At 43.0% G+C, this 10,724-nt stretch overlaps 1 protein-coding gene across 1 annotated transcript in view; it reads left to right on the top strand.

Moving 5' to 3' along the window:
* LOC142590117 (uncharacterized) overlaps positions 1-10,724 on the top strand; it is a 64,537-nt gene that overhangs the window by 25,265 nt on the left and 28,548 nt on the right. The window contains exons 3-4 of the mRNA XM_075701984.1: positions 5,008-5,106; positions 8,090-8,142. Of these exons, the coding sequence (XP_075558099.1) occupies positions 5,082-5,106; positions 8,090-8,142 (78 nt within the window). The 5' untranslated portion in view covers positions 5,008-5,081. The remainder of the gene's footprint in view (positions 1-5,007; positions 5,107-8,089; positions 8,143-10,724) is intronic.

Raw genomic sequence — 10,724 nt, forward strand, 5'->3', positions numbered from 1 at the left:
ACAGGTCACCTTGCCAGAAAAGAACCCGAAGTAAGGCATGGTCATTGTCGGGTACCGATTCCCCTCCCTCCAGCTCATGATGATGGAGGGAGTCCCCGAAAGATTAATTAGCAGCATGCGTTGCAATGGGCGAATTCTGCCACGTTCTATAAAACGCAAGGACGATTATAATTTTTTATTGGTTGTGTTGAGCGACAGATAGCTTTCATCGCGTTGCACGCAGTTGATGAGACAGAGAAACAGGTATGCGATGTCTTTGCTGGGTGACCGGACGTGGTTGTTCAGTGGCTATGGTGTTGGGCTGCTGAGCACGAGGTCGCGGGATCGAATCCCGGCCATGGCGGCCACATTTCGATGGGGGCGAAATGCGAAAACACCCGTGTACTTAGATTTAGGTGTACGTTAAAGAACTCCAGGTGGTCGAAATTTCCGGAGTCCTCCACTACGGCGTGCCTCATAATCAGAAAGTGGTTTTGGCATGTAAAACCCCATAATTTAATTTTTTTTCTGGGTGTTTAGCCCCTTGCCAAGGACAAATGCACCTCGACGTGTTATTGATCTCTTGCACAGGTTAGTTTTGTACACGACTACGTGATGTTAGGAAGGGAGGTGAAAGGGCGCTTACTCATTGATTGAATCTTGGGAGGTTCATTATTGGAATCTTAAAGCATGTTTACTGTTCTGAGTGGATCAAGACAATGAATACACAAGACACAGGGTGTCAAGTGATTTTGCAGGAAAACATAAAGAGATGAAGCAAGGTTAGTTGTCCATAGCTATATAGTGTGGTCCAGCCTTAAAAGGAACACCTAACCAGTTTTCTGCCATCATTTTCAGCTGAAATATGTGACGAAGGCCTGTATATTGTTTTTGGAGCATGGATGGGTGCGTGCGCCTAATGCATAATTTCAGCCGCTCCTCTGTGACATGGCCGAAAATTCACTTATGATGGCTTGAACCACTTGAAATGACCCAGCAAGGGATATTTCGGCAACTACTCAAATTAGATTAAAAAAAAAATGAAGTGAACCCGTTGATGTACCAACTGTATACCTCAAGTGATACACAGCATGGATGTCACATTATCGGACTATCGTCTTTTGAAAATCTTATGCAACTCGTCCACTGCCACAAGACTGGCGCACCGCATTTGTGATCCCCGTATTTAAAGGAAGTAACTGAAGACAGGCAACAAATTACCGTCCAGTGTCACTTACTTCAGTTACTAGCAGTCTTTAAACATTTAATAGCAAAACACATACTCAGGTTTCTAGATCAGAACAATTTACTATAGTCTTATCAACATGGTTTTAGGACAGGGTTATCAGCCGTTACACAGTTAATAGAAACAATTCATGGCTTTGCAGCTGCAGTATATATAAAACAGCAGGCTGATAAGGCTTGTGGACCTTACGAAAGCTTTTGATAAACAGCCTCGTGTCCAATTAGCCTTCGAACTATGTAATGCAGGAATAAATGAATGTGTAATAAAATGGAGTGAAGCATACTTAACAAACCGTACGCAGGTAGTTAAACTGGATGGTTATGTATCAGATCCATTAGCCATACTTTCAGGAGTGCCCCAAGGCTCAGTATTCGGACCACTGTTGTTTCTCCTTTATATCGAGACGTCAATAGTGTGGCAGAAGAGGGTTTCAGGTTAAGCTTTTTGCAGATGACTGCTTAATTTATGCTACAATTACTGAACTAGATGACCAACTTAAAATTAAGAAATGTTTGCAAAATTTATATGATTGGTGTAGGAAATGGAAATAAATTATTCCAAATCTGCATTTACACACACCAGCAAAAGGAAAACTTCCTTTTCATATAGCATTGAGGGACACTTGTTGGAGAACGCGCACCAGTTGAAGTATCTAGGGGTAACAATAACACGAAAATTGACATGGAACCAGTATATAGATTACGTCAGAATGACTGCCTATCAAAAGTTACACTTTTTGAGAAAAAAACTGGAACATGCATCACATGGTGTAAAACCTATGCATACACCACATTCATTAGGATGATTGCAGCCCTTGCTTGGAGTCCCCGTCAAGTGACGCTACATGGGGAGCTGGAAAGAATGCAGATACTAGTAGGGCTTCTTACTTGTTTTGACGTGCCGAAGGAAGGAATCGGTCACGCTGATGTTAAAGCGTTTCATCTTGGATCTTCTTGAGGTATGTAGAAAGAAATACAGGCTGAAGGTACTTTTTCAAATCAGGCAGGATCAACTTAAGATTGATAAGCTTAAATGTTGTACACACTCCAGATAAAAAAAGACCTGCAAACTAACCACAACTGTGTCATAAAACCAACTAACAGTGATACATTTCGATATTCATTCTTCCCGGATGCGATAAAAATGTGGAACCAACTGCCAAATGCAGTTGTCCTAAAGATGCCACTGACTTCGAAAATACTGCTGAGGCGCATTTACGCGTTTATCAATTTAATTTTGAAGTGCCAAGTCATATGTGTGACTTGATGTTTATTGTACTTATTTTGATAAATGTCAGTGAATCTGGAAGTGTGCTGAACAGAATTTAAGTGAATATCTTATTTCATTGTGAAGTGACAAGTGTTAAGCAAATTTATGTGCATGGTACATATTTGATCTATGTAATTTATTGTCCTTTCTGTTATGACCCACTAGAGGGTTGACAGTATTGATAAAAAAAAATTACCAGTTAGGCGTTGATAACTAAGAGTGAACCATGCTGTAAATCGTGGCACACCCATTAGTGACTGGCAATGGTATGAGTGAGCTGCGGTGAAGACAAATGCCGTTTGCATTTCACAGTTGTATGAAATTGTGCCGAATATCGTATGAGGATAGTGATAGAATGCATTTGGACATGTTAACTTGTTTCTTATAAAATGGGCTGTTTTTCGTGAAACCAATGCAAGAATACTCTCGGAAGCAGGGAGTCGTCCCGTAAGCGCTGTTCCCTCGGCACGTCAGAATGGGGCACACAGTCCACGAACAACTACTTATTTAGGAAGATTTCTAGGAAGGAGGTGGTCGTCTTGTGATGTTTCGGCATGTGAAGCATTCGCTTGCCCTCATGTGTTGATTAGAATAACACTTTTGTCAGAAGAACCATTCTGACCAATCATGTGAGGAAAGCATGAACCATTTAATGATTCACTTTCCAAACCGTTATACAATGCAGGCGCTGCTGCCTCACTTTCAGTAGTGCTTCGCTTTGGCACAAGCCTCTTTCCTTGACCTCTTGGTCATGGAAGTTCGTGTGTTAAACCATTTATTGTGAGGTCATCAAGGTGCCAGAAACGACAAGCCATCTAGTTCAGCTGTATGTTTTTTTTTTTTTTTGTTCCTTTATCCTCGAACAATTTGCTGATGTAAAGCATTGCAACTAATAAATGTTTTCTTCTTCTTGCTTTTAATATTCACAATTGAAGTGAAGAGCATTCCTGCCCTGTCGCATTTTCTTTCTGCTATGTTGGCACCAAAGCATCATGCAGGAGCGAACAAATTTTGAAGTGTTGATGTGCAAATCTGCACATTAGGTTTGCGTCTGCAGCGAAGGTTCATATTTTCAGAATATGTAGATCACATTGAGAACATGTAGATTGTGTGCAGAATACGTACCACCACCTCAGGAGGTGAAATTTTTTTTAAAAGTGACAGGTGCTCACACAGTTGCATACCCAAGAAATATTGCATTGCTTCTGTCTGAGATTGGATAAGAGATTTGATTTGTGCTACACAAGGATATGTTTTGTGTGAGAGCTTTGTTTGCTTGTGGTAGTTCTTCTATGTTTGACCACCAGCATGTTTTCATTGCCTAGCCTAATGCAGCCTTCTGCAACAGCCCCGTCCTTGTATTTTAAGGGAAAGGAAACTTGGCTTGGTTTTATTCACGTGCAATGCATTCATTCAAGACCTTCCATTCTGTAGGAGCAATATCCATGGAAGCAGAAAAAGTTGAACTCCTTGAACTCGTCAGAGGTTTGTGCAATGAAATCGGCGCATTAGCAGTATTCACAAGATTAAAAAAAAAAAAAACTGAATCTGAACTTGCAACTGTGTTTCTTTAATGTGTGTTGGTATTATGCCGCACCTGCAATATGCATTGTGTTGTATAAAAAGGCACATTGTTGCTGTAACTATGCATCACTATAAGCATGCTGAACTTACAGCCAGCTGCCAGAGAATTTTGATATTGTATTGTTTCTGATGGAAGTAGAAAAGAAGTGCACTTGAACATTTTTGTTTTCTTTTCTCTTTTTCTTTCTCTTTCTTCCTTTGTGTCCTTTTTCTTTTTGTCGAGAATACTAAAGAAATTGACACTGCAACGCAAGGAGGAGATGGCCATTTGCTAACACGCAGCTAATTACTGCGATTGGGGCCTCGTAAGGCCAGGAAGGGCACGGAAACGAGACTGGCGGTAACATTGAAGTGAAATTTGCCGACAAGCAGGGATGTGTCACAGATTTTCGGCTGCATCTGCTCATTGCAAATTCCTTTTTTTTTTTCTCCAATAAAAATTGTGTTGCATTGTGGTGTAAGCAGAAACTCAACTTGGCAACTTTTAGAAACTTAGAAACTAGCAGATCAGACACATAAAAGCTTCTGTGATTCAAATCTGTGATGTCAATGATGCCGGTTTTTTGGCAAAACATTCAAGAAGGGGAAGGTTTGGTTTTATACGTGCTAATAAACAACTGTGGTTGTTTATTAGTATAAACCATGTGTTGTAGGTCCGTCTTTTCTTGGCGGACTCTACATCAGTGTAAAGGTCCAGGTATTAGCGGTGGTAGGCCACAGAGTTCGGATATGTATCTGTTTGCAAGAGGCGCCATGCCATCGCTTGCCGTGTTTTTTTTTTTTTTTCCCGCCTTCCTTCAGCATTGAGCACTAACACCAGTCCCAGATTGACTAGTCCGTGTCTTTTGTGTGGTTTTGCACTGTTGCTTTTGATACGTACACCCTTGCCGTGGACCCTCTTGATGAGCCTGAGCTCGTTCTGCCTGCAGGACGCGCAGAGAGGGGCGGCGTGGACGGCGTAGGGGCCCAATACGCCAGCTCCCCCCAGGTTCCCTGGAGGGGCATGGCTGATCCAGCTGCCTACCCCGGTGAGTGAGGCTCTCTATTTAGCACCATAGACTTCATCATATATATATATATATATATATATTTTAATGCGAACCTGTCCTTTTCTGTGCTCTTTGGGTTTTGCGTGGCTGGTTGGTGTTCAATTTCTCGCCGAATAGACTGGCCTGATTTCGAAGACAGCGTGATAGTCGGCAAGGCCTATTTGAAGACTGTGATAGTCGGCAAAGCCGATTCTGAAGACGGTGTAATCCAAGCTGGGCCAATCTTCGAAATGATGTAATCGAATTCTCTATTATGTGAGAAAAACTGTGCCAATGTCCATGACTGTGTAATCAAGTGTTGGCTTCGTTTTATGCGTGCAGTGCAATCAATGCCACAGAAGCTAAAGCAAACTTGCACAGGGCCCACATCTTTTAAAAAAAACATAGCACATTCTATATCATAGTGAAAAAAAGCAAAAACATTTAAGATATATTACTTAAATGATATTGCGCGACATAAAAACGACACGGACGTGAAAGAAGACGACACACCAAGCGCTTGGTGTGTCGTCTTCTTTCACGTCTGTGTCGTTTTTATGTCGCGCAATATCATTTAAGCAATGGATTACCAACTTGCCCGGAATGCTGCTCTCATTAAGATATATTAGTTTTTAACGCCATACTTCATAATATTGATAAGCTAATGTGATATAGCGTACACTGTTCCTAGTTGTGTCGCATAACTTCGAGTTTGTTGCTGTATTCGTTTCACCAGTGTTTCACAGACAGGCATTCCTGTCGCAACGGTAGAGGTTGGAACATGCAGCATTAGCATGTAGAGGGCTAAAAATTATAAATACAAAGCAGTGAAGAACGCCTTTTATGCATGATTACATAGAAGTGCAACATGTAATCGCTCTGTAGCCAGTCTCTTAGCCTGAAGTAGTCCCTAATGTACGTTTTAGTCTGAATTAAGCCACTGTTACAAATACAAGTAAGTGTGGAAACAGAACAACACATTGAAGTAGTTTCCAAATTGCGTTTAAGGTTTTTCAGCACTGTATAAGGGAGGTAGTTATTTTTCCTCACCGTAACTGAAAGTGTTAATTCAGAAAATGGTTCCAGGATCTGAAAGTAAGGATGTGGGAGGCACCTGATCTCTGGTGCTGTCTAGTGAGCATTAGGGGGCTTGATTGGAAGACCATGAACGCCATACAGCCCGCAGTATTGGCGTGGTGAGGAACGCCAGCCTGAGATACTCGGAATCAAAGCGAATTGAACGCTGTTGGTGCTTGTCAAAGGCTTCGTCATAGTCTCGCTGAAGTGTCGCATGTAGCCTCGCAAATGTGTCTTATTACACTCAAAGGACGCCGCACTCAATTGATACTGAATTTTCGAGGCACTGGCCAATAAAAACTAGGAAAAAGAAATTTGTTCAAACGTGGTATTCAACCTGTGCTGTGTTGGTTCGGAGGTGGATATCTAGACTACTTGACCACGAAATGCGTGGAGTGATGCATTTTGATAACCGAACCACTTGCGTAGCTCTTACAGCATTGCAGGCCAAGTACGAGAGGGCCATTGTCAGCCTGGTATCTATGTAGGCTTCTGTAAAAAAAGGGCCTCTCCCAGCAATCTCCTGTTGCAACCCTGTCTTGCCCCAGCCAATGCCATGTTACACCTGCGGGCCACCTATTTCTCTGCCATCCTCAACTGCGTTTTCCTTCTCTTGGGCACTCTTAATAGCCCACCACTTCTCTGCTCTCCGCGTTACAGGTCCTGCCCGACTCCCATGTTTTCCTCTTAATGTCAACTAGCATATCGGCTACGCCCGTTCGCTCTCTAATTTACACTGCTGTCTTCTTAACGACGTGATGTGGCGCAAGGGCACAACCACAAAGAGGAGACACGCAGAACACGTCGCAGACACCTGTGACATGCTCTGCGCGTCTCTTCTTTGCAGTTGTTCCCTTGCATTACGTCATGTCATTAACTGAGCATCAAGTAGCCCAGCAACGTGTCCTGCCGCCTACTACTTGTCTCTTAATGTTACACCTATAATGTTTCGTTCTGTACCTTGTTGACGGTTCCTTAAAGTTTTCTCGAGCTTTTTTGTTCCAAGTTCTTCCCTGCCCCATATGCTAGTACCGGTAGAAAGCAACGATTGTGGAATGGGGTATGCTGGGGCCAGTGCACCAGACGGGACCACTCACATAGGTTTTAATGTGGTTTGCAGTGTGAGCAGATCCTGCAGGCAGTGCAAACATGGTAGTGCTGTTGTATTACATTTGCTCAGGTTTTGGCTTTAGTGTCTCAGCAAGTAGCCGTAGCTGCGGCGGAGTCTCCCACAGAGCTGTGGCGCGGGAAAACGGTTGTACAAGTTGGAAATCGAATGTAACTGCACACATCATATGTGCCTCTTGGCATAGCATTTGATTTAAATGATCTATGAAAGCTTCACTCAACGGAAATCCCAGCAAGCGCGTTGCAAGAGCTGCAACTTTTCAAATTTTACATTGAACGGTTGTTTTGTAGTTTAGCGCCAGTTACACATATTCTTGTTTTGCTTGAAGTGTGTGAAGTCTCAACGGATTGTCAAAAGACTTGCTCACATAATGATCTCTAGGTGAACATAATTTTTGTCTGTGTTGTTGGCGTGTGTGCTGTTAGCAGAATTGCAACGTCTGTCTTTTTTTAAAAAAGGCTGTGAACGCTTACGCACGGCACTTAGATATTTAAGAAATACACTAGCATTGAGTTTTGATCGAAAGAGAGTACAAATAAAGATGTCTGCGCCCAAAGGTCACTATAAGTTAACTGTCTCCTTTAAATACATGAACTGTTAGTGTAATGGTTCAGCTGTTGCCTTATGAGATGATTTCTGCATTTCACATGCATCTTGGTAGGGAGGATGAGGTTCTGTAGCTTCCTTTTAAAACAAAACCTACTGCTGCTGCTGCCTAGTGCATTCTGCATGCAACAATGTGTTCTCATTATGATGTTTTGTGTTTTGTTCTTTCAGGTTGTGTTGGGCAGAGCATGAACTTTGCAGAACACCCCTATGAAAATCGTGGGGTAAGTGAAATTTCTTTTTCTTTTATGTCTGCTTTCTTTTTTTCTTTTTCTTCGATAAGTTTTGTAATCCCATTATGTTCATCTGTAGCGATACCTTTCGATAACGTTGGGCTGCATAAAAGCCCTGAGCTAGGCGTAACAGCTGCAAGGGACTCATTGCGTGCAGTGGCGTTGTGCTTAATAGCGAGGAACTGGGCTTGGCAATATGTTTAGCAAAACTTGCTGCAGAAGGTGTAACAATTGCATTAGTTCATTCTGTGCCTTTGCTGCTGAGTAGCTAGTGGCCTGTCCACTTATCAGTCAGCAAAAAGTAGCTTTTGCCAGTTCAACCTTCTGAATGGCGTGTGTTCATCTGAGTGGTGGTTTTTGTCTGATGATTAATTGAAAGACTGTCACGAGTACATGTTCTGGGTAGAGAGAGTAAATTAAAAGGCCAAGTAGACTGTGTAAATGTAACTTGAAGGGGCACTGCAGAGAAACAGTTCATTGGTTTGCTCTGGTGAGCATTCTGTCAAGTCTATTTTTTGTTCATCGCGAAATAGGAGGTTGATTACTAGAACAGAAATTAAAGGCTGAACTCTTCCCCCCCCCCCCCCCCCCCCCGATACTCGGTGCTGTTACGTCAGCATTATTCATCATGGTTTTCAAAGTGTTTTCTTGCATTCAGGTCTTTGCGGCACAGCAAAAGTTCTCAAAGGGTGCTAAGTTCAGTTTCTCACTTCAAATTCAAAGTGTTATGTTCCAAAATCAAGATTTTTTTTTTTTCTGCTCCAAAATTGCTCCGAAAGCTGTTTCATCATTCCCACCCCTGCAGAAGTAAAATGGCAACCATTCTTGCCATGAGAGGACTTGCCATGGTGGCTTAGTGGAGACAGCGTTACCCTGCTAAGCACAAGGTTGTGGTATTCATTCCTGGCCCGGCAGCCAGCATTTCGATAGGGGGCAAAGTGCAAAAACACCTGTGTACCCTGCATTGGGTGCACGTTAAAAGAACCCCCAGGTGGTCAGAATTAATCTGGAGTCCCCCACCTACTGCATGCCTCACAATCATTATCGTAAAACCCTATAATTTTTTTTCACCGTGAGATGTGGCTTGGTAAGCCAGAAATTATGGAAAAGACAAAGCGCCAGTGGCGCCATCCCTCTTGGAGTTTGTGCACTGGGGCAGTGGAATTTTCCAGCACCTGGCTTTGGTCCAGTCAACCGTTTCTTGACAAGGAAGGTTTACATAGTGTTTAAAGGAAGCAAGGACTCGGTCAAACTTCCAAGTCGCGACATTTTTGCTTCACCCAAGGCACCTAACCACGTAACAAAAAAAAAGAAAAAACATTTTAATAATAAAAGGCTTGATATCCATGACGACATACCGGCACATACCTTGCAAAATTAAAGAACGGTGCCCATTTGGCCCAAATTTTTTCTACCAAGAACCAACCTTTTCCTACAGAATGATAGAAAACAGTGTTTACAAAGACTGCTTTATCAATCCAAACTGATTTTGTGTCTTTTCAAGTGCCTTTAATTAAGACAAGAGGTGTGTGAAAGCATGTGCCTCTTGCATGTCTTTGGGCCATCTCCCCGATAGACCAGTGCGGCAGGTTGTACCAAAGGCTGCACAGTCACATTATTGCATTTCTCACGTGTGGCGCAGTACAGTGCTGTGCAGCATAATGAGCTTGAGATCATTCCTTTTTCTTTTTCGTACTTTTCATTCCTCCATGCTGGTAGTTCTCAATCCTTTAGCCTGCCACAGGCCTAGAGGAGTTCGTTTAGGGGGTGCCCTTTTGACAAGCCACATTGGATATATTGGTTATACCCTGAGTATGTAAAGCACAGTACTTTGTACCGCAAGAAATATCTTCAAAGGCTACAGTAGTGGCGGCAATAGAAGCAAATGTTATGAGACGATAATGAGAGAAAAGGTTGGCGGCCCTCTCCTACTCCCCAGACACAAGCCCAGGAAGTGGCATTACTCCCCCGACTTATTCTAATACCGGGGAGTAAGGCCAGGTGTCGTGTGATGTTAACCTCGGTACCCCCATTTGTAAAGCAAAGCTGTCTTGACGAATCCTCACAGATGTTGCTGACCGTCGCTGTCGTGCTGAATAGCTCGCACTGAGAACAGCACTCGCACAGCAAATCGGCTTGTGTGTAGCCCCGACTGCATTGCCCCGATCAGATGTGAGAGCTGCTGGCTCCGTTCTCCGGAAAACAACTAAGGGCAGCCAAATATCCTCAATGCTCCAGACATACGCTTTCGAGTGCGTAATTCCTTTTTAAAGTGAAGCCTCTGTGCCTTCCTTGCCGGGGTTTGGTGCTCCTTTGTGGTCGGCTTCTCATCGACTAAGGCGGGCCAGTCCTGGAAATAGTGTAATAGTTATCCTGGCTGATACTGGAAACTAATCCGCAGTTGCATGGCTCATGCGGTGTTGGGTTTAAGTGTCTTGCCGATTTGCCAGGCGGGCACGTAATTACTACCGTGTGAAGTGCATTGCCGAAGATGAGCAGTTTTAACCCTTTAATGATGGCACCCGGGAAAAACAAAAATGTTTTATTTTTTATCCCAATATACAAAACGCTTT

The sequence above is a fragment of the Dermacentor variabilis genome, chromosome 8 (assembly GCF_050947875.1).
Source record: "Dermacentor variabilis isolate Ectoservices chromosome 8, ASM5094787v1, whole genome shotgun sequence".
Classification (NCBI taxonomy): Eukaryota; Metazoa; Arthropoda; class Arachnida; order Ixodida; family Ixodidae; genus Dermacentor; species Dermacentor variabilis.